General features: G+C 41.9%; 2 protein-coding genes across 7 annotated transcripts in view; one reads left to right on the forward strand and one right to left on the reverse strand.

Moving 5' to 3' along the window:
* tle2a (TLE family member 2, transcriptional corepressor a) overlaps window positions 1–2,976 on the forward strand; it is a 39,458-nt gene extending 36,482 nt beyond the window's left edge. For all 6 annotated transcript variants that reach the window (XM_018673416.2, XM_018673417.2, XM_018673418.2 and 3 more), the window contains exons 17-20: window positions 1,359–1,506; window positions 1,676–1,826; window positions 2,125–2,201; window positions 2,555–2,976. In XM_018673416.2, coding sequence (XP_018528932.1) covers window positions 1,359–1,506; window positions 1,676–1,826; window positions 2,125–2,201; window positions 2,555–2,662 — 484 coding nt within the window. In that variant the 3' untranslated portion in view covers window positions 2,663–2,976. The remainder of the gene's footprint in view (window positions 1–1,358; window positions 1,507–1,675; window positions 1,827–2,124; window positions 2,202–2,554) is intronic.
* Window positions 2,977–5,733: 2,757 nt separating this feature from the next.
* The window catches only part of tle2b (TLE family member 2, transcriptional corepressor b), a 75,580-nt gene continuing 56,707 nt past the window's right edge, over window positions 5,734–24,606 (reverse strand). The window contains 12 exon segments of the mRNA XM_018673422.2: window positions 5,734–9,159; window positions 12,850–12,926; window positions 13,148–13,298; window positions 14,114–14,173; window positions 14,175–14,262; window positions 14,811–15,058; window positions 15,397–15,646; window positions 16,623–16,699; window positions 17,495–17,664; window positions 18,302–18,461; window positions 18,587–18,754; window positions 23,209–23,262. Coding sequence (XP_018528938.1) covers window positions 9,052–9,159; window positions 12,850–12,926; window positions 13,148–13,298; window positions 14,114–14,173; window positions 14,175–14,262; window positions 14,811–15,058; window positions 15,397–15,646; window positions 16,623–16,699; window positions 17,495–17,664; window positions 18,302–18,461; window positions 18,587–18,754; window positions 23,209–23,262 — 1,611 coding nt within the window. The 3' untranslated portion in view covers window positions 5,734–9,051.

Genomic DNA, 24,606 nt, shown 5'->3' on the forward strand with positions numbered 1-24,606 from the left:
GAGAGGGGAGGAGGCTGTAAAAAGCATCCTCCGGTCTGACAAGGAGAGCGGTGGAAAAAAAGGGAAATAGCCAGATAATTTTCAAGAAACAAGAAAGGACAAGAGGAGTGACAGGAGAGGAGAGAAGTTATATTGGGGGAAATCAGAGAAGAGGGACGACTACACAGAGGGAAGGAGGAAATGGTGCAATTTCTGAAATTTCACATCTTCTCTGTCAATCATAAAGTCAGTTATAGCGAGAGAGAGAGAAAACATTATAGATATACAGAGGACGAATTCAGCACAAATCAACCTGTGTGCGCCTGCATGTGTCCAACAGAGAGGAAGAGGAACCTTGCATCTCTGAAAATCCTTTTTTTCCTGACGTTGTTCCAGGAGATTTTACCTCTATGCTCCCACCCCCTAATGTTACTACCAGTCGATCCCAAAGCATGAATTACTGTATTTGCTGTAGTTCTTTTCCCCCAAATTTTTCAAAATGAAATATTATGATGAGAGACCCACCCAAATATTCAATCCTTTGCCAACTAATACACTCATCTATGTATCAAGGGACAAGCACTGCCAACTAGCTTGGACTGTGAATGCTGTGGTATGTGGCACTGGTCCATGCTAAATACTTGTCCCTATAAAAACAAATGGTAACACTTTAATCCCCTTATTTAGCATTTATTAGCAGTATATAACATTTAAAAAAACATACTGTAATGTAGCTGTAAATAGATTTTTAAATGTTTATTAATGCATTTATTTATTTATTATTTATTTTAACAATGCTTTCCTTATGGATGCTCACAGGGTAATACTTAAGTAAATACATTAATAAACACTTATAACACTTTAAATACATTATAGTGTGTCATGAACCAGTTATTAAACGTTTATACACCGCTTGTGAATGCTGAATAGCAGGACATAAAGTGTTGCTAAATGAACATTAAATAATAAGTCTGTGTATCTTTAACTTCTCTTGTAGAACAGTCTATTGCCCTGGGACTATTTTGTGGTGGAGAGACTTGCATTCCTTCAGTGTAGTTTTGTGCAAAATTAGTAACCTCACCAAAAATATTGAAGATATGTGATTCTCTTTGTGATCATTTTCAAAACACACTATTGAATTAATAAAAACCAGGTGATGCCTGGAAAGTAGGAAAATCCATTTAGAAGATAATAGCACCATTTGTGAAATGTTGGTTAGCAGAGAACTAGAGAATGAGAAAAACAAACCTACTGTAATAGAGATCAGAGAAGAGACTGGGTAGCCAGAGAGAGATGTAGAAGTACATATGTGCGTTTGTTAGTGTTTGTCTCTGAATCTCCTGTGTGTGTGTGTGTGTGTGTGCTGGTGCCTCTCTCAGGCAGTTCCAGGGCCACACAGATGGAGCGAGCTGCATCGACATCTCCAACGACGGCACCAAGCTGTGGACGGGTGGGCTGGACAACACAGTCCGCTGCTGGGACCTCCGGGAGGGACGGCAGCTCCAGCAGCATGACTTCACCTCGCAGGTACACAGCAGCACACACACACACACAAATCAACTTGCTGCAGTCTAGACTAATAGGCATTAATGTGTTGACAGGCTACTGATGATCATTAATGCTTTAATGCTCTCATCTCCTCATTTCTTTCTCTCCTTTCCTTTGTCTCCTTTCTTTCTTCTCCCTCCATCTCCAGATCTTCTCTCTGGGCTACTGTCCGACAGGCGAGTGGCTGGCTGTGGGAATGGAGAGCAGTAACGTGGAAGTCCTGCACGTCTCCAAACCTGACAAGTACCAGCTGCACCTCCACGAGAGCTGTGTTCTCTCCCTCAAGTTCGCCTACTGCGGTACGGACACACACACACACACACACACACACACACACACACACACACACACACACACACACGCACACACACATAGACACTGGCTAGATTGATGGTTTGGTTACATCACATTACCTGAGGGTATTTAATCACAGAGTAGCAGAACAAATCTTCTGCTTCTCTCATTATTCAGAAACAGTTTCTTCCTTTTCACCTCTCAACGTTCTTTTACAAAAGCAGCTCCGCCTCTCAGGCTTCTCCATATCTCCCCTCCCCCGAGGCTTTATTGGTTGATGGCTCTGTGTGTTTTGTCCTGTAGGTAAATGGTTCGTGAGCACGGGCAAAGATAACCTCCTCAATGCGTGGCGGACACCTTACGGATCCAGCATATTCCAGGTAGATTGTCAAATACTGAGTTTTATGCACAGTTCTGCGACCACAACTGAGGGGGTTTTTTGTGTTTAAAATTATCTATGAAATATGATGACAAGACGAGAAATTGGGATCTCTGGCCTGGAAACAATTCACTTGTCAAATTTGAAAAATTCCCAAGCTCTTTTTTTTTTTTTCATTTTCCTTCTTTTTATCTTCTTGTTTACGTATTAAAGGGCTATTTTGAGCCACACATACATCAGTTTTGACTTGACTAACAGCCAGTATGTTAATTTTTTGTGTCACTGTTTGTACCAAAACCATGATTCACTGACTGTTTATAGCTAACTCTGCTTCCTCTCTGTCTGTGTGTTCAGTCTAAGGAGTCCTCGTCGGTCCTCAGCTGCGACATCTCCCCCGACGACCAATTTATCGTCACTGGCTCCGGGGACAAGAAGGCCACAGTCTACGAAGTCATCTACTGAACTCTGATTGGCTGAAAAAGTAAAACTAATAATCAGGGGGTGGAGCCAAGGCTCTCTCCTGCACCAATGACTGTACAGAGCGTCGGTGGCATGGAAAACAAGAGACACTCAACTCGTACTTTGTTGTTTTGTTTACGTTTGTGAAAGAAATGAGAAAGAGAAGCAAGGGGGGCACAAAGTCACATCTCTGGAAAAAAAAACAAACTTTGAACTTTGTTTCTAATGCTCTGAGAACGCTGGTTAGTCTATAGCTGCGCAAATGTGGGATTCCTCCAAAGAACTTTTTTGTTTTGTTCCTTTTTTTCCCTTTTTTTTAACAAAATAAAACCTCTGTAGTGAACAAGAAATTAGCAAAAAACTTATTTTTTTAGCCTTTGAATTTTTCGCAAGCAGTTGGACGGCATCGAGAGGAAAAAGACAGAGACACGGGGACTGAAGAAGCACGGGGAGGGTTCAAAGAGGGCTGGAGACTCTTTATGGAAAAATACGGTCCATATTCTGTGCTGTGTACAAAGTCCCAGGCTGGGTCAACTTGGCCCGGTCTGGCCTAGTCCACAGCACGTGGCTGCTCCTCGGGGCAGCAGATGCGTGGCAGATGGCAGGATGGTGTGCTGTGAGGTTCCAACTATTTTTTTTTTTTTCATCCTGGTTAAGTTTCAGCAGCAACATGATTGTATCATCTCCAGTACATACATGACAGAATAGGGCTTGGTTTCCTCTAAAGTGTCCCGAGACTCTGCTTGTCTTTGTTCCTGTTTGGTTTTTGTTTCTTTTGTTTTTTTCTTTTACAGAAGAACAAAGATGAACTTATTCTGGGGATGTTTTTTAAGGAAACCAGCCTGGAACAGAAAACCTCAACCCAGAGGACAGAAAGCTGAAGTCAGTTCAAACAACTCACAACAGGTACTCTCCAGTTTCGGTTTCATCAGTAACACTCAACATTAAATGTGATTTTCTATTGTATTTGTTAGGGCACATATAGGCAGACAGGTATTTTCACAACTGCATCATGAACCTTGAACCTTGCTATATATGGACATGTAAATAAAGTTCTCTAAAGGCAAACAAGAATCTGTGACTTGGATTTGCTTTGAGACAACAGGTTGTAGTGTGGGGCACATTTCTAACATAGGTGCAGTTTTTGTGTGCGAGTCTGCATTGGCGCTTATCGAATATTTATTTAAACCATAATGTCAAATATTTGTTTGAACCATAATAGCCAGAAAACTGTGCTCACAGCTAGGTGCCAAAAAGCATTTCAGAAATATTTAGATGAAAAAAGAAGTGAATGGTGAGTACACACTCTGCCTTCGCTCTCTTGTGATGGAAACATTTCTCTCTCCCACTGAGGGAACACAACAGCACAAAGCGTCTCCTTTAGTCAAAATCTGCATCCTCAGACATGCCAGAAAATGTCTTGGGATTCAAACCCACAACATGAGCAAGTTAGGAATCATAGTTCCTCTGTGACTGGAGCTCTTGGTAAATAATGCAGCTGCACAGCTGTGATTTTTTTTTTGTGTATGTGTGTGTGTGCTGAGCTAGCTCATAGTATGGCGAGACAAAGGTGATCTGTGGTACAATAGGCTGTGGAATAGATTATTATAGCAATAATACCCAAGAGGGAGTTCTTCATGGCTTATGGGTGTAGTGGCGACTGTCCTGCTGAGACAAAAAAGCTTTAACTGTGGGAGAGGAGAAGCTTAGAAAAAACAAGTGAAGCTTTTATCTCCTGTCTGGAGTAAAGGATTGTTTGCACACAGGTTGATAATAAATCATTTAGCCTCATTTAATGTCTTTTGAAACGCAGCTTTTGACCTTTTTAAAATGCATAATATTTCTGTTAAAGCCCATAATTACAGCACAGAATGGTTTCAAGGCTATTATGGCTCTTATACAGTTTACAACTAGTGTGAACAGTTGACTCGAGGGGAACAGAATTTAAAAAACACATAACAGATTGCTTGCCTTCTATGTGCTTGGGTGAGGCCTCTCAGATAAAACTTTTCACCAGGAAAAATCATTTCAGTCATTCTGATTAAAGCATAGGTAATCTTTTCTTACTGTTACAGCACAATCGTCTCATTGGGACCTCAGTATCATGTCATATTTCAATGGAGCAGGTTTAAAAGATATGCAGTGAATGCCTGTTTTATGTATTTTAAATTCAGACCCAACATGTCAGTATCTTTTTATAATTCTCCACATATGGAGATCAGTCTACATGAGCTTATTTGATGTGTGCTACTTATCTAAAGAGATGAGAAAGGACCTCCAACACTGGTCACACTCCAGGAATCAAAACTGGGCAGTTGTTAATCCTGTGTTTGATTTTTTTTTTTATTTATTTTTTTTTTTTTTCCCCTCCAAAGCCCTTGCACCACCAATTTGCCTTGTTCCTATGATGGGATAGAAAATGTCTTCAGTGAGTCAAAATTATGATGTAATGCTGGTTAAAATCAAAATGTTGAAAAGTTTTATGTTCTTTGGACTGGGCAGAAAGTTTATTTGCACGTGAGTGAATGAGGTAATGTTCTGGAGAAAAAGATGTGAGTTCAAACTGGATAAAACTGGTTCTTGATAGAATTAGGTATTCTTCTTTGGTTAATTGGCTTTTTTCTTAAGCTAAGCTTAGCTAAGGCTGGTAGCATCTCTGTGTGGAGAGTTAAATACTGACATCAATGCTAACAGTAGAAATGCTAGCATGTGGATGTTTAGCAGGAATGTTTACTATGTAAACCATCTTAGATTAGTGTGCTAGTATGCTAATATATACTAATAAGCACTAAACACAAGTATAGCTGAGGCTGATGGGAATGCCATAAGTTTTGTGGGTATTTGGAAATAAAGGTATCTGGGAAAAAAAGTAAAAAAGTAAAATTTTGCTCCAATGATAGCGCCAGATAAGTCAGGGAAGTTTTTACAATTCTTTCTCCAGCAAACATGAATATTTATACCAATTTTTTTGGAAATCCATCCAACAGTTGTTATGATATTTGAGCCTAAACCAAAGTGGTGGACCAACCATAGCCATTAGCATGGCTAAAAAAGATCCACACAGGAGACACCTGAAAGGATGAACACAAGTTTGGTTTATTTTTCACACATAGTATTTCTTATACAGCACATGGGAAATGCATCAGGAGGGAAGACACAGTGCATTAAAAAAAAGTTCCTTGGCTTTTTAAAAGAGAAACTAAACATGAGCTTTAGAAACAGAACAGAAAAAACGACATAAGAAAAAAAATGCTTTTATATTGTTGGAACAGAGAAAGCACAGGCAGGGGAGAGAGACGTTACTGACAGTTAAAGAAGAGTATCAAATACAATGTCCCAAATATTCACGCTATACCACCAAATGCATAGCCATTATACAGCATCATTCTGAGTAGTATACAAGCTTGTGTATGAGAATATCATTTAGGTCTGCCTGTGGCTGACAGGCAGAGAAGGGAAAAGAGGCAGGCAAAGGCATTAAACTGTACAGATGATCTCTGACTCCTCACTGGTACAGTAGCCATTGTAGAAGTCCCTCATAATTCTTCTATCCTGCTTTAGCACTGCAGTGAGAAACATGACACATCTTGCTAAAACTTTTTACAGCTGAACTAAATTGCATACTGTAATGTAAGATTCATCCCCCTGTAAAACTGTGGATGAGAGACAATTCCTTGTATCTACCGAATAAAATCTGATTTATCTCGTTCTATCAGCAGAAGTGAAGTTTTAGTGCAACAAGCATGCAGTAAAAAGTGGGACCTCTTTGATGGCTAAATCTGTATCATCACGTCACAGCCGATGCCTGCTGTACACTGACCACAGACTCAACAGAAACGTAGTATAATTACACAATAAGGACTGAAAACAGACTAAAGTACATTTACTACCACTTTTGAAAAAGGGGAATAAAACAAAAACAACAAACAGTAGACAGAAGAACTTTTCTCCCAAAGGGAGGGTCTTATTTTCTTTTTTCTTCACATGGGTTTGCTGATGTTGAATGCCCTCTGCCTGTCACCATCACCAAGGATAAAAACACACTAATTAAAAAAAAAAAAAAGAAAATTTTCTTTTGTTTGTCTCCATGTACGAGTGCATCCCTCTCTGTTTGCTTCCCCGAAACGCAGTCATAGGCAACCCCAATACGTAAACATATCATCACATAAAACGAGCAATTACTATTCATAAAAAATACTGAAATGAATGAGTAATAAAAGAAAAGCTTGAAATGTGCCTTTTTTAGTCTACACACTTTGTGACGCATGTTCTACAGAAGCAGAGAGCTCTGATATACAGTTTGCCTGCCAGTTTGGCGTATGATACAAGGAGGATTGAAAATCAAGAATCAGGTTTAGAGAAAAAAGTTTGACATTTTGGGAAATATGCTCATTTGCTTTCTTGCTGAGAGATGGGAAAACTGATACCACTCTCATATGTGTACACTAAGCATGAAGCTAGCCATCAGTTAGCTAGCTTAGTTTAGAACACAGATTTTTAAACAGCTCTCTGGGTTATCTGTGAAGGTAAACAAAATCCTGTTTCCAAAATACCTATTAGCACCTCTTTAGCTTACTGATTAACACATTATATTTAATTTGTGAATCCCCACAAAGCAAAGTGTAAAAATCACAGTTTTATGGGAATTAAAGGGCCATTAACTGGAATCTCCTGTAGTTGCCAGGCAACGACTAAATGCTAGACGCTAAATGCTAACACTTTAGCATTTACAGACAAACAAGATGTTACTTAGTGAGCCTAGAAGTGCTGGTAGGTGGAATTTGTTACATTCAGTTAGCACTAGGCTCACTGCCTCCCAGTCCATATGCTAAGCTAAGCTAGCAGGCAGTGGTTTCATACTTAGCATATATGCATGAGTGTGGTATCAATCTTCTCGTCTAAATCTCAGCAAGAAAGTGAATGAGCATATTTTACAAAACACTGAACTTTTTCTTTAAGGTGTTTAGCATCTCAATTAATAGCAATCAATAGCTTATCAAACAAGATTTAGCCAGAGCACTTTGAACACTAGCACATCAGCAGGCAGGCAGAGATGGAGATAATGACTCCCATAAACATGTAATCTCATCTGGTTTGTAAATTAAAACAGCAACTAGTTGCATAAATTTTGAAAGGAATCGGATTAGTCGCTGCTTAGTTGGGCTGCTGATGATGGCGTAATCGGATGGTGTTAATTTGCCTCTGTCTGCCTTACAGTGAAGTTGCTGTGCTGCTACTTCATCTAGCTGACAGTGCCTTTAATGAGAGTGAGTGCAGCGCCCGGTGTCAGGAGAACAATCCAGAGGAATTAGAGTGAACAGCTCGGCTGATGTTCTCTGTTTGTGTCTCTGGGCCCTGAGAGAATCCCATTGACTCGGCTGCTCATTAGACGCTGCCTTTGTCAGACCAAAATAAAATAGATATTAAGCAGTGAGACGGGGAGTGCAGCGATGAATGTTTAATTGGGTGCTCTGTGTGTTGTGTGTGTTTCTCTTTTCCTACGATTACCTCAAGGGGGTGTATCCAAGTGTGAGTGTGTGTGTGTATTCTTGCTGGATGACGTGCACCTTGTGTGTGTGTGTGTGTGTGTGTGTGTGTGTGTGTTTGTGTGTGTGTGAGCAGGTCTATGTTTCATGTCAGTGTATGTGGATATCTGAAGCGGCCCCCTCCATCTCAGAGCGTCATCGTTCCCCAGCTCCTGACACCTCTCGCTGGGGAGAGCGAGCTGCGGCGTCAGCCTCATTAAGGCTTCCACTGTCTGGCTAATGAATCGATTGTGTGGTATCAGTGCTCCTGGCTGGCGCTCCCACAGTGCCGCTCCGCGCCTCCTCTGGGGGCCTCCCTTCCACTGAGCTCTTAATCAGGAAACAGCCCTAATTACCCTGCCTCCTCCTCCTCATCTTTCTCCTCCTCTTCCTCTTCTTCCTCCCTTTCATTTCTCTTGCTTCCGCACTCTCGCCTTCTCTCCTCCTTCTCGTCTTTAACCTCTTTCTCCTCGCGACTTTATCTTTATGCTCCACCGCCCTTTTCCTTTGTCCTTCTTATCTTGCTGTTTCTTTTCTGCCTCACTCTCTATGCTATCATGCCTCATCCTTGGGGCTAAGAGTGGAAGGCGGGGGGGGGGGGGGGGTGAAAGGGAGGAGGCATTTGGGAGCTTCCACAGTAGCTTATATCTCAACAAAAAAAGAGGGGTGGGGGGGTGATGTATTCAGGGGTGAGGGTCAGGAGGACTTAAGAGGACTGAGACGGAGGTGCTGCTGCTGTTGCTGATGATGTAATAAGGATTGTGAGCGGCTGGCAGGGCTACTGGGTGCGCCTCCTCTACCCACCTCAACAAAAAAACAAAACAAAACAAAGTCTCCGTCCTGTCCCGTGCCATCTCATCCCAGCCCTCAGTACACCACCTCATACACCGTGGCCTTCTTGTCCCCAGAGCCCGTCACTATGTACTTGTCGTCCGGGGAAACGTCACAGCTCAGCACAGATGAGGACTCCTTGGACTGGGAGTGAGAGAGATACATGGGCACAAACCCGAGATGTGGTGGGGGTGGGGGATTATAGATGGATGGAGACAGATGGAGAGAAACAAACACAAAGAGAGAGATGTTAGAAAAGATATGACTCATCACTTAATACTCAATCATACAAGACATATTTGCATTTCAAAACAGTCGGCAATTATTTCCAAACAGACAACTCCACAGCTCCAGGATGCTGACTCATTCGTCTGCTTCAGTGTGAGACACACTGCTCTCATTCTCTCTTTTCCCTCACTCTCTCTCTCTGGAGAGACGCAGCCTCATTAACTGCAGGTTTAAGCATCACTGGCAGCACAAGTCTGATGATCTGCATGAACTGGAAAAATGGACAATCCCTCCTTTTTTCCGGCGTCTGAAAGCAAGACCTGGTCACCTGGCTTTGGATGATCTAAAGCGCCCTCTACTCCTCCTCCCTCCTCCTCTCCCTCTCAATGCTCCATCATCATTTATCTTTCTTCCTTCCTTTCTTTCTTCCCCCCTCCTCCTCTTAGGCCTTCGTTGTCACTGTCCCCCTCTCTCATGTTGAGTCCTCCTCCTCCTCCTCCTCCTCCTCCTCTCTAAACTCCTCTCCCCCTCGTCCACACCCCTCTCCCCTCACCTCCCCTCCCTTCCTCCCTCTCTGTGTTACAGGCACAGCAGGGCTGTCAATCATCGAGCCACCGGTGAGAGGCCATTTCACACAGGATCCCTCATACTTTACCAAGATAGCAGGGGAAGGGGGGAGTTGGGGGTATTCAGGAGGGAGGGATGCAATGACAAGCCAAAGGATGAGTTTGGAAGAGAGGAAGGTAAAGCTTCAGAGACAGAGATGGAGAGGGAAAGAGAGAAAAAACATAGAGAGTGAGGCAAACTTGTCCTGAAACTCAGAGACTTAACACACTAGCATTGTGGTGTTTATGATGTGATTTCTTTTTTCAGGTGTCTATGATATTTGTTTTTACACTGCCTGCTTACTGAAAAAAAGAAAAGATTCTTTGTTTTTTTTAATCAATTTTCTTGTTCTTCAGCTCTTATTTTCCAATATATCTTAATGTCAGACACTGAATCTCCGTCTTGATAAACGTTGGTGGACTGTGTAAATGCCAGGGACAAAGTCTGATATCCTGCATTTTTTTCCATCATATTACCACAATAAATCCCACTTGGTCTTTAAGTGCACCTATAGAATAACACTCTACTGTATTTTGACAACTAAAGCCAACAAAAACATGAGGAAAACCTTGACAAGACAGACAAAGACAGTCTGTGCAGTCTGCAGCCCTTTCCAGACAGACTAAAGACAACAATAGATTTAGTTAGATGTTACATTATCAGGAAAAAAGCTCTTTTGGCCTCTAAATATGTACCTGCATGCCACAACCACAGAGGAAACCCATGAGACTACTTATTCGTTCTACTTTGTTCTAATGGCAATCTACAAAGAGTTTTCCTATATTTATTTACTATTTAGTATAAATATTAGTATAAAAATGTAGCATAATGATTATTTTTATTTTGGTAAATTTACATATTATTTCTAGATTAACTAAATAATTGACTGGTTTATAAAAAGTCAGAAAATAGTATAAAAATGTCCTTCAAAATTTTCGAAAGTCCAAGAGATGTCAAGTTGCATATTTTGTCTGAGGAACACTCAGACAAGACTTTTATTTACAACCATATAATCACGAAAGACAAAAAGAAATTGTAAAGACAGTTAGCTGCTGTTGCTTCAACAATGATGACTGATCAATAATCAAAAATTTTTGATCAATAAAGCGATTAAGTGACTAATTATTTCAGCTCTATTGGACACCCTCTAGCATTAAAAATGCCATCAGGACAACTTCAAATTAGAACAGTGTGATCTGAGCAAATTACAGATGACCAAAAAGAGTGAAAATGTACTGGACAGGAACATGACCTAAGTGGTTATCTGGCCTCACAATGCACCTTTACAACAGAAGCTGACAAAAAGCCTGACAATCAAAAGAGGAAGATGATAAACTGAGCAAGAAGAATGGCTGTTCTCACTGTACAGTGCAAGCTTAGATAGAGTATGATGCACCAAATTTATTGACTAAAGACAACAAATCTAACACAAAGCCTGCATCATATGTCAAGAAATCCCTTTCATACAAATGAGAGTGAACTTCATTAATACATTTTGGAAATCAGCAAAACAGCTCTCTTGGCAGCAAAATTTGTATCTGCATGCCTCAATCAAAGAAAAAAAAACTCCTTTGTTCTACAGTTTTCTTTTCATCTATATATGTCTGCAGTATTTGTACTGTTTAGGACATTTGTTCTCTTGTGACTGTTTAATTTTTTTACCTCATGAAAATTCATTGTATTGTATTCTGTAATTCTGTAATTAGGCCTCAGCAGTAATGTAAAATGTACATCTCTGTCAATAAAGGTAATTTGAGGAAAAATGACAAATAAACAGAGGGAGAGAAAGAGAGGCATATGCAACAGACCAGTCAAAATGCAGGAAAGAAAGTGAACGTGAGGAAAAAAAAGAGAGGACAAGGAAAAAAATAGAGGCAAGGACAGAGAAAAAAGTGAGGATAAGGTGCAAAGAGGTACAGAGAGGTTAGCAGAGAGATAAAAATGAGTAAGCACAGGGAGGCAGGAAGGACAACAATAAACACAGAGACATGGAGAGAGAGAAAGAGAGAGAGGAAGAGAAAAATGAGTGTAGATGGAGCAAGAGAGGAGCAGGGGGTTAGAGAGAAGCAAGGAGACAGGAGCTGGGAAGGACAGTGTGATAAACAGAAAAGAGGAAGAGGAGAGAGCAGCTCTGTATAACACAGTGACAGGAGGGAGCTGTTTGGCAGGAGAAACATTTGGCATTTGGATAACAAAGCAGATAGCCAGCATTCTCCTTTTGGTCCACAGGGACAGACAGAAGCCGCCAACCCTGCTGCCCACTGTAGCTTACAGAAATTTGACAACCACACGGCCTCACAACACACATACACACACGCGCGCACACAGACAAACAGACACACACAACACTCAGCTTAAATGTACCTTCATCTCCCCTCGCTAGTTTCATTCACACCCAGATGAACTGGCTCAGCTAAAAATACTGCATCCCTGCATATTCATGTTTCAACATTTCCTCAAACGGAGCGAGTGAACATGATAGAATTATTACATTTGTTCTGTGTTTTGTGTGTGTGGGTGTGTGTGTGTTTGTGTGTGTGTCTGGCAGCCTGCACACTCTGATAAACCTCCACAAGTCACCTTGGATCAACAAATCTGGAATTTAAAAAAAATGTTTATCGTTCCCTCTCTCCCTCTGAACCCCCTCATCTTTTTCTGTCTTTTGCCTTGAGGGCTCAGTGTGTGTGTGTGTGTGTGTGTGTGTGTGTGTGTGTGTGTGTGTGTGTGTGTGTGTGTGTGTGTGAGTATGTATGTGAGTGTGTGTGTGTGTGTGAGGTATATGGAGAGTTTATGGGTAGGAAGCTGTGATCACTTCAACAGCACAAGCCAAACTGCCAAACAAATGACTCTGCAGGCCAAATACGGACACACACACACACACACATATGTGTGTGCACACATACACACACACACACACACATATGTATATATACACACACATACATACATATATATACATATGTATAAAGCATCAACATCCTCTGAGCATTGGACTCTCACCTGGAAAATACTAGCTCCATATGGTGTCCTCCATGCATTCAACAGATTGTCTTTTCCTGTGCTCACGAACCACTTGCCTGAAATAACACAGACACACACACACACGTGGTACTACAGGTTAAACAAAGGAAAAGGGGTAAAGCAGGCACAATATACTGCACATAAATTGCAAGAGCGTGGAGAGTACTGATAAGCGTGTGTCAATAGCAGCAAGTATGTTAGAAACATTTAAGAGCCAGAACAGGTTCGTCTGTGTGCGTCTGTGTGCGTCTGTGCGTGTGCGTGTGTGTGTCCGTACCGCAGTAGGCGAACTTGAGGGAGAGAACACAGCTCTCGTGGAGGTGCAGCTGGTACTTGTCAGGTTTGGAGACGTGCAGGACTTCCACGTTACTGCTCTCCATTCCCACAGCCAGCCACTCGCCTGTCGGACAGTAGCCCAGAGAGAAGATCTGGAGATGGAGGGAGAAGAAAGGAAGGTGAAGGAAGGTAGAAAGTGAAATAAGGGGGAAAAAAAAACATTGAGGAGTAGGCGGAGGGGGGAGGACAGAACATAAAGAAATGAAAACAAAGGTGGAATGAAAGATGAAGAGAGGAAATGGGGGATGAGGGAGGAAAGAAGATAAGGTCGATGAGAGAAAGAGAAAAATGGACGGAAGTAAGGAGGACAGATGAAGGAATTAAGTAGGAATGTAGGATATCAAGGAAAAAAGATAAAGATGATGAGTGAGAACAGAAAAGAGGAAAGGTGGTGGAAAGTTTAAAAAAAGAGTAAGAGTAAGTACAGGAGTAAGGAAAGAGTGGAATGATGTAATAGAGGTAAATATAGAGCGAATAATAAACAGAGAGACATTGGCAAAGAATGAGAGAGAATAGACAGAGAGAGAGAGAGTGGTGGATGGAGAGAGATGGCAAGTGAGAGAGAAAGTCATTACACGGTGGATCGAAACTCATCTGACAACAGTGGTCAACTCTATAGCCCTGTTGTGACAGTGAAGAGTGAATGAGAGAGACAGTGTGTGTGTGTGTCTGTGTGTGTGTGTGTATGTGTCAATCTATAAAGTGAAATCACGCTGTATGTGTTTCTGCTGGTGTGTACTGGTGTCAATGCCTGCGAGGTGAGGTCATAGTTTGTGTGTCTGTGAGTATAAGTTTACTTGTGAGGTGAATCCTGCGGCACATTTGTGCAGATGTGTTTTGAAAGGACCTGCGCCTACATGTATGTATATCTGAGAGTGTGTGTGTGTGTGTGTGTGCTGCTGTGTACCTGCGAGGTGAAGTCATGCTGCTGGAGCTGCCGTCCCTCCCGGAGGTCCCAGCAGCGGACCGGTGTTGTCCAGCCCACCCGTCCAGAGCTTGGTGCCGTCGTTGGAGATGTCGATGCAGCTCGCTCCATCTGTGTGGCCCTGGAACTGCCTGAGAGAGGCACCAGCACACACACACACACACACAGATTCAGAGACAAACACACACACCTGCATGTTTCTTTGCCTCTTTTCTCTTGGAGGTGTCAGAGCAAATATATTTTAATCCCTCCCTCCCTGTGGCCCCTATTACCCTCACCCCACCCACATCTGATTCTCTTTTCCCCTCTTCTGCCTTACCACAACCTTCCCTCCCTTTTTTTCTTTCTTTTAGTTCTACCTTGCCAAAATCTGTTGGCTACTTTATCCTATTCATATCCCCTATGGCTAGCTCGCCACCCCCTCTTCTTACATGGCCGTGGGGTTAGTCGAGGAGGCCCCACACTGCAACGATTTTCCCCCACACCCTCTTTCCTCTCCCATATTTTATCGCCTTTCCTCTCTTTTCCTCTCTACCCAAAGTGTTCCCACATCCTCTAGCCATCCTCTCTCCTCCCTCTGTGCTCCCTCCTGACAACAGTCTATTTGTGTACATAAGACACCCAAATTTTTATGTTCTTTTTCTCCTTCCTCTGTCCTCTCCTCCCTCTCCTCACTCACCTGACCAGCGTCTGGTTGTGAAGGTCCCAGACGACGATGTTGCCGTCACTGCAGCAGGAGAAGCAGACCTTGTTGTCGGGGGAGATGGCCAGGGCGTAGCAGGCGGGGGCGGATGACGTCAACTCCGCCTTGATGCGTGGAGTGGGCGTGGCCAAGTCCCAGATTGACAGCGTGCTGGCCTCTCCGCCGACGATCAGGGTTCGCCCGTCAGGGAGGATTTTACAGGAACGGATGTAGTTATCCCTGTTCTGATCAGACAAGATAAGAACAGCAGTTAGATTATAGCTCTTGTAAATGCATTAAGGAAAAAAAAAAAGGGTATATGAGGCTTCATGAGACAGATGGTGATATAATTGGGAATGTTCAGGAAATTAATGTGGACATTTTCATGATGTCAGTTATCAAAATTCTGGAGGAAAGATGACGCAGTCAATAAAACTAAATCAGCTCAGTGAATATACTGTACATACATGATGCCTGATAATGTAAATGTTTGTCAGCACTCCCATCTCTATTTTTAACACTTGTGTGTGTGTGTGTGTATGTATGTGTGTGTGTCTGTTTTCCTTCCTCCCTCATGTCTCACCAGACAGTCCAGCTGGGCCATGGGGCTCTTGCTGCCTGGCTGGCTGATGTCCCACACCTTGACACAGCCCTTGCCTCCGGTGTAGACGTGGCGCGTCGAGGTGCTGATGGTGACGGCGCACACCACCTCTCCGTGGTTCAGGGTGTGGATCTGACGGGCGTGGCGAGGGATTCCCGGGCCCAGCAGGGCGTCTGGGGGAAAGGGCACCGGCTGCATCTGTCCATCTGCGCTCACATGGAACGAGTAGGCACTGAGGAGAAGAGAGATGGAGGAGAGCAAAAATAAATCAATACTTCAGAACTACAGAGCTAAAGCTAAAAATAAACAGAATTTGAACAAACAGGTACTGAGAAGGAGATTGAAGGACTGGAGAAATGGGCTGCAGACAGGTAGGACAAGGAATCAATCAATCAATAAATGTGTGAGTGCAAGTGAAAGACCTACAGGTAAATACACATAACACAGAAACAACCACACACATCAAATATTCAAGTCTGACGACATCATAATGGCCTCAAAACTGAATTCTGGCAATTACTTGGCCCACTGTAGCTGTGGGCGGGAATGCATAATGGCAGATTGTATTACAGGGCAGAGTCACTGTGGCATTGCTAATGGCTGATCAATACTGTAGCGGTTGGAAGCCAGGGCTGTTTTATGATTTCAAATTAGCACCGCAAGAATGAATTGCTATTCTGCAGCAAATGACAAAAACAACACTATTCTTCAGTCAGCAAGGGCCATTTGACATTTGAGATTCCTCAGTATCTCATATTCAGGGCTTTCAGGTGTTAGACAGTTAGACAGAGAGTTAATGTGGAACACTCAGTATATAGAAAAAAGCTCAAAACACTCATTTGGACTCCTATCCAATCCAAATATTTTTGAATTATCACTCAGCTAGCTTTGACATAAGTATGTGCAATATGCCAAATCTAACTATTTTCTTAGCCTGACATGATTATCCTGTTCAACTTTCACATATTTCCTTTTTTAATCAGTATTAATAAAAAATTAATTTAACTGTTTAACTGCCCTGTTTGACTGGAGAATATACTACAAGTATTCACGTAAAGTTTATACACACTAATGGTTGTAAAAAGCTCTTCAAAGATGCATCTACAAAATGTAGGTATCCAATTTAACCCCATAGTGAATGACCATTCACGGTGCATGTATGCTATAGCAGTACTTTATGTATGTGTGTAATAGAGATAAAAACTCACGGCTTTCCACCAGAGGAACCAGGCAGAGAGGAGGACAGCCCAGGCGCTCTCAGGTGAGATCGAGAGTCATAAGCCACCTGGTGGGAACAAAAGAGCAGACAAACAATTAACAGCTTGACAGGGACTAACTGAAAGTAATTTTCATCAAAATGATTCTACTACAAAGCAGAATTATAACAGTGGAGTGACCAGAATACAACAAACGTCTGTCGTCTGAAAACTGTGCTGAAGTGTGAGCGTGTGTTGACAATAATATGTGATGTTGTGAGCATATTGCCTTTCCCCAGACTGATGACAGGGTGGTGAACAGGCCACTGCGGTGAACATCCTGCCTTAAGGCTGAGTTATGTTGAAGTCTTGCGGGAGCTACGTGCTGAGGCTTCATACATCACCAAAAATGTAACTACACATTGGAGCTACGTGGGCCACAGGAGAATATGAAGCCTGTGTTTGAGAACTGCTGCTTGAGCTATATTGTGTTTATATACACACAGTACACGTCAGTACACACAGTACATGTTGTGTGTACTGACATGTGTACTGTGTGTACTGACACCGAAGACGACATGGAGTGCGCTACAGAAAGGCTAAAGCTTTTTTCAGGAGTGCTACACAGGTTAGCATTTTGTGATCAAGATTAGCCATTTCAATTTCAAAACGTCTCTTCTCCATGACTGTAAGTCTTTATCAAAGTGAATCAGAGAATGTAAACATGATAACTTTGGGTGTGTAATGAAAGCACAACACTACCCGATAACACAGGAACACATTCATCTAGTTTTGAGGCCATGCTATGACAGTCAGAAGGTTAGACCTGATACTGAACTATAAATCAAACCCTGACAGAGAAGAATAATTTGGCCTTTACTCACCATGGGGCTTCGGGAGTAGGCGCTGGCTGCTGCACTGATTTGTGGGGAGAGAGTCAGGGCCCCACCAAAACCTCCTGGGCTGGCCAGCTCCCCATTCAGTCCTGCGTGGGACACCACGCCAAAATGAGCCGGGTATGAACCAGGGGGCACAGACATGGGACTGCGGAGAGCTAGGGAGGGAGGGAAAGAGGAAGGAGGGATTGAAGGAAGGGAAGAAAGAAGGGGAACGATACATAATGCACAAGCACAAACACGGTCACAAGGGAGCTGAGAAGAATGGATTACTTTTTCTTTTATCAAACTTTATGTGTTTGTACACAAACAAAGTGTCAGACCAGGGAGGTGTCGAGTACGATTGTTTTCACTGCCAGGCACAGCTGAGCAAGTAGGGATGAAGAGCCTTGCTCAAGATCACAATGTCAGAGCCAGGGGGATCTCACTTTTTTCTTCGTTGTGAATATTCAAAATGTCTTACAGGCACATTTTTTGTTAAACTTAAACAATCAAATGAAGAGATTTAGACACATGGAGGAATGGAAATGGAAAAGTGGGGGTCAAGAGGATATATGGTATGAGGGACATGGGCTGATTTTGTGCAGATCCTATAAAAGTCATTACAGTCTAATTCAAGGAGCTATTTGGTGTAGCTGTTCAAGTGTACTTTAAACTTATACTTCTGGAGGTTAAATTAGAAAGTAAATATCAAGTAATGTGACTGAGAAATCTCATTTTATACTTTTGTATAATTGCCTAAACACATAGAAAGTTAGAAATGTAATTTCAGTTAGCTTGTATAAACAGTCTCACCAAGTGGGTCTGCACTGGTTGCTGCTTTGCTGACCAGACGAAGGCAGGAGGTGCTTGGACCAGAAGCTCCTGGGGCTCCTGGTGCTCCAGGGGTAAGGGCCTCACGGTGGGACGGGGATGGGGTGCCAGATTTAGACAACGGAGACTGGGACTTATCCATCTGTAGAGGGAATATGACAAAAATAAGTCTAATGACACTCAACCTTCTTTCATTAGAAATAACAATGATCTGTTAAAGTAAAAGCAGACAGACATCAGCAGAGTGTTGCTGTTCATCTGTGTTACCTGTGCAGGGTCCTTGGCCTTGCCTGGGGTGGGGCTGCGGGGATTTGGGGTGGAGGGGGCCTCCCCTGCGCTTGAGGAGCCCGGGAGCTCTTTCCTTAAGGTAGGAGCCCGGTCTAACCCGTTCCCATGGGGGGAGTGAGGAGGGCTGCCTGCAGGAGAGTTAGGCTCCTGTTTGACAAAGCCGGATGAAAAAAAATATTTTAAGTTCTTACCTAGAGAGGAAAATAGAGGTAATTTCTATCTTTTCAGTCTCTGAAGGTCAAACAGCGCTTCAACTATTTTGTTGCTCTATTTGAGTCTTGGCCCTCAAGGTGCTGAATTCAGGTCCAAGTACATTTTATAGCATTTCATCACTGGGATGTGTTTTCTGTAAAGTGGGGTTCCTTATCCTTAAAGCTGCATTCTCCCTGTTATTTTATTTTAGTGACATTTTTGATGGTGGGCAGTTTTACCTTGGTGTTTTTGCACTATACTTCCTACACACTAGCAGTGCACTGGCCAATCAAATGCATGCACCCACACATTCCTGGTAGATTACTCATAACGTGAACATCATATCATTACTGTGTAACTTGCAACAAAATATTAAAGATTAGATTGTTGCCATGAGGATAAATTTCCAGAGTTGTAAGATCCATCCTGATAATATTACAACATACACTGTTTTGGCAACTGATAAACTTTCACAGTTACTTCTATATTACTCCAACTAAACTTCCTGGATTCTATTTAATCACCTCACTGACGCCTGAAGCACCACGCACAAACCAGTGTAGCTCCCTGCAATTTTTTGTTTTTAATGCAGGGCTGTTTTCTGTCTTTTTTCTTTTTGTATTTTGTCATTTATCTTGTACTTAAGCTCCTGTGAGAAATGTGCCACGTGTAAAAGCTTTCATGAACGAGGAAGAGTTTGTTAGGTAATGGCAGTTGGCTACATAGTGTCGAAATGGACTTCTAGGAAAATGCTGGGGATTCTTACTTAATGGATACAACATAACCTCTCGTGTCGCAGTCTGCATTGTGATTTGTAAAAGGATCATAGCTCAGAGCTCAGGGAATATTACATGAAACAGTAGATTGTCACTGTTGCTGGTACAATGGTGTATGGACGTGGAGATAATATTGCTGTTACAGCTGCTTTCATCACTGGAGCCACTGCTTCTACTGTTGAGCCAACGCTGCCTCCCCCAGAACAGAGTGCTGGAGTAAGCACTTCTCACTGGGTCACAGTGATCAGCACAGACATTTTAGTGCTTATACACACACACACACACACACACACACACACACACACACACACACACACACGCACACACACACACGCACAATACTTTCCACTCAAACAACCACACACATTCAGAGTTAAATGGCATGTGTACACACTCAACACACAAATAGGAATGCCAACACATACACATGCACAGGCTTGCATGTATGCTGTAACACATACATGTGCAGTACATTCTGTTTGAATCACACATACATATACACACACACACACATGCACACCATTCACCAGAGAACATCCCTCCCCTTTTTCTGCCATTACCCATATTTGTCACATTTTTTTTTCCTCTCTGCTTTTGTACCAGTTTCCAAATCACACAAGAGACTGGTTCCGCTTTTGTGTGCAATATCAAAATACAGAGGGCTTAGATAAAACATATTTTGGTACACTGCGTGAAGTATTTAAAGAACTAAAATATTCCAGGGGCATAAACGGCTTTGCATATATTAAATGAAGCAGACTGCAGTTATCTAATGAGAGAAGGGAGGAGAAAAGGAGGAGATGGAGTGGGGTGAGAGGAGTGGGAAAGAAGGGGTGAAGGGAAACAAAACGGCAGAGTGATAGAAGAACAGAGGCTTCAAGAGGTTGGAAAGACAACAAAAATGTACACAGATGAGATAGATGAGAAGAGATAGGTGCAGACCAAGTATCAGCAAATGTGTGTGTGTGTGTGTGTGTGTGTTTGGACAGACACAGTTCACGAGAAATGAACACAAACAGTGGCGGCTGATAATGAGCTTACACAAGAGCTCTTCCTATTTACAAGGAAACTGCTGCAGAGAGCTGAACTAGTTACATACCTGCTGACGCGTTTCACATCTCACAGAGCCACACTAACTACACACATGCAGGCACATGCACACACACAAACCAAGGTTACTATAGGTGAATGATATTAAAACAAGCAAGGTAAACAAAAACTGAAATATAGTGTTGCAAGTGTGTGTGTGAGTGTAAAGCTGAAATGATCACTTGATTACTAGTTGTTGATTGTGACAAAATAAGGCTAATCTTCATCTATTTTGTTAATCCATTATTGTTATTGTTGTTATTGTTATTATTATTATTGTTTAAGTCATTTTTCAAGCAAAATGCCAACGTTCAACTACGAAACATTTGTTGCCTTTCATTGTCTTTGATGGATGGATGATTGGTTGTGGATGCTTTTTCCAGCACAACAACTATTTTCTAACATTTCAGTGACCAAAAGATTAAAAACAATTAATGGAAATAATTGTTCATTTCTGCCCTGTTGGAGTGTAACATTTCAAATGTACAAACTAAAATAAAAATCACTGCCCACAAACTAACTTTGGTAAATAAATAAATGACCAATATCAAATTATGACTATTAAGACTACTGTGAAAACTATTAAGTCCTTTTGTGCAGTAAGACCAAGCTTATTCCTTACCCAATTATGTGACTTTACCCAGCCCCTCACCCTAACCTCAACCATCACTGAAATGAATGCCATCCCCAACCCTTTTCTTAACCCTAACCTAAAATCTAATTCTAAACTGAACCTCAAACAGCCCTTGACCCTGAGGACCATCAAAAAATGTCCTCACTTTCCCAAACTGTCCTCACTTCCAAGGTCTAAAACTCAAATTGGTCTTCACAAAGACACAAAGACAGAAGTACAAGCGCACACACACAATTCACCAGAGAACATCTCAATCTTTTTCCCACATTACACACATTTGTCTTTCTTATCTGCTTTTTTACCAGTTTCCAAATCACACGAGACCAGTTCTGCTTCTGTGTGCAATATCAAAATACAGAGGAAAAAAAGGACAAAAAAGAGCAAATCTCCTTTTAAAAAAAAAAAAACAAAGGACACCGAAATGAAATATATTTGTGAAGAACTAAATTAAATTAAAAACTTAACACATGCGCACACAAAATGTAAAACTGAATCGACAGCCAGGGTTATGTAGAGGACAGAGGGTGGTTCCAAGCTGTGCCAAGTACATCTACTGTACAGTTATTCCCGTGAGCAGCACTGGTCCTCCCAGTGTTGGATTCATGCTTTATTCATGTGTGGGCTGCAGCACAGTGTCAGAGAGCTTCTGTCGGATAAAGGCTGCTTGTGACTCGTGGCTCTAGTAAATCAAAGATATTTTTTGTAACAAGATGTACAGCTCTTGCACAAGGACGTAGCTGTGAGGAGATGTGGGGGAGAAGGAGCAAAGTGTGAGTTCTGTGAGTGAGTTAGATATTTTCCATAGTGGAGATGGAAAATTGTGAGTAAACATTGGTAGTGAAGGTGGAATATTTTGAAGAGGGCAGAAAAAACTACTTTGTGATGGGGAAATTTCTTTCTGGGAGATGTATGCCTTCTGCAAGTGTGGTCACCAGTGTGTGAAGTTTCTGGGAGACTCGCCCATTAATAAACTTTGCCATTAGGCAATGATTAAGCAGAAAGTAACTTTCTTTGTTGCTTCACTTTGTTGACTGATGGTGGAAACCAGCACTGTCACATGATCTGACCTGATCTGACTTTTACAAGTAACAAACAGTTTGTGGTTTTTATTTTATGTCATGTGGATTGACAGCTTTTAAATGATCAGCTGTCATTTGGTAGGTTTGTTTTACAAGTATTTAATATGAGCAACGACCTGTGCACAATAATTCTCTACCAGCTTTGCCTGCTAAAAAATTTAAAGAGAACCTTTAGTAATAAAGAGAAATATACCTTTAACTTTCATCTTTATGGCAGATATTGAGATCAGCTACACTGAACTGAGAACCATGGCCACACATTGTTTCATATTACTTGCCAGTTAGCTTTAGAGATGATCCATGTTATCCTTCTCAGATGAAGATGTTCACCAAATATACCTCAACAAAACATGCTAAGGTGTTAGCAAGTTGTTCATTTACACATGCAGCAGATATGGAGCAACGTTAGTTTTAATTTGAGCTTATGTTCCTGGCCACCTAATGAATAGAAGTCAGATATTCACTCCACTTTTAGCTCTGGTCTCTACCAACTCCTGAAGGAAATATCTAGCTCTTTGGCTGCTAAATGCCACACAGTATTCAGTAGCTAGTTGCTAACTTTGTCAGCTGTTAAGCACTGAGCAGCTGCCTGCTTCTGCCAAAAATGATGCTGATGAGAGTGGTAAGTTTTAGGCCTTAAAGAACCAAAACAATGAGCTGAAAGTTGCTAAAATGCTCCATCAAGTTGAGGGGAAGAGCAGAGTTGTGCGATAATTCTCTGTGGGCTCATCGCGATGAGTGTCTCCACTCATGTATATTGTTGATATAAATATATTGATTAAGTATGACGGATGTCAAAGATCATTTAAATAATACAGACAGGCGGCTTACCTCATTGGAAACATCCACCACAAGATTGTCTTCACTCTTGTCTCCATCACTGTCCTGAGAAGCCAAGAGGACATAGGGATAGTAATGTAAAATTGTAAAATTTTGTAAAAATGTAAAATTTTTCAATATTCTTTACGATACACTGTTATTCTTTCTCTTTCACCTAAAGAAACATACAGTATACTGCATGTGTAGACAGAGAACTTTAATAATAAAGATGGAAACGCACAACTGCACACATGGGTCGATATATCAATATCACTGGCTACTCTTTGCTTCTTTTCACTGTCTGTCCACCATGCAACATTTAACAGAGAGATACTGTATACCATACATCCTTACCAAACATCTCCCTCATACAAACATTGTTTCGATCGGTGTCTCTTTGTCACACACACACACACACACTGTTGCTCTTTCTCTATCCATGGTACATTTTTGCTTTTCGTCTAGCCATCTCTCTCTATCTCCCTCTTCCATTTTTCAGGGGTGAGAACGATGGCACTTAGTCACCATGGCAACAGCGCTTTGATGTGATCATGGCCTGATATTCCTATTGACATCAGTGTGGAGTGACATCAGTACCTAATTATACAGAGCTAAAACAGGGCTATGTCTACAGCCTATTCCTAGAACAAAAATACAGAAACAGACAGCAAGAGAGAGAGACTCACAGAGAGGAATGGAGAGGGAAAAAAAATAAGAGGAGAGAGAGGAAGACATTTAGAAATGAAAAACAGAATAAAAATGAAAAGAAAACAGCGAGAAGACAGAGAGTGAGAGGGAAAAGTAGAGAAACAGAGAGACGGTGATAAAGAGACAGAGAGAGATATAGAAGAGCTAAAGGCAAACAGAGAGAAATGGGAGCTGTAATGTGGCTCGACAGACAGAAAAGAGAGGAAAAACATTCAGAAAGTGGAAACTATCTGTGCTTGTTCTCGCTCTGAACTAATGGGAAGATTTGGACTGTTGTTGTTGATGCCAAACTGATTTAGCTGGAGGCCGTCTTGCACAGACAGACTCCCAGTGTCAATCAATCCTCCAGACTGCAAACACACAGCCATCTAATTCATTACAGCTATCTGCCTTGGCCGTCTCTCTTCTGGCATTGCATTGCCTCTGGCTCCCTGCTCTTTCCCACTGGAACCATCCAAACTAAACAAGGCTCTAATTGGCCGCGGGGCCCCGACCCCTGTGTGGCCTATAATGTCATAGGTGATATCACATGTAGACATGTACACACACACAACCACACAGGTGCAGACACACTTGGTGCCATCCTTAGTGTGTTTATGTGACTTTCTGTGAACTGATATGTAAAAGTTATGCATACATGTGCATCAATAATGCACTGATATTATTTAATTTAAATTATGTGCTGCATGTTTTAATGTTTAT

The sequence above is a fragment of the Lates calcarifer genome, linkage group LG17 (genome assembly GCF_001640805.2).
Source record: "Lates calcarifer isolate ASB-BC8 linkage group LG17, TLL_Latcal_v3, whole genome shotgun sequence".
Classification (NCBI taxonomy): Eukaryota; Metazoa; Chordata; class Actinopteri; family Centropomidae; genus Lates; species Lates calcarifer.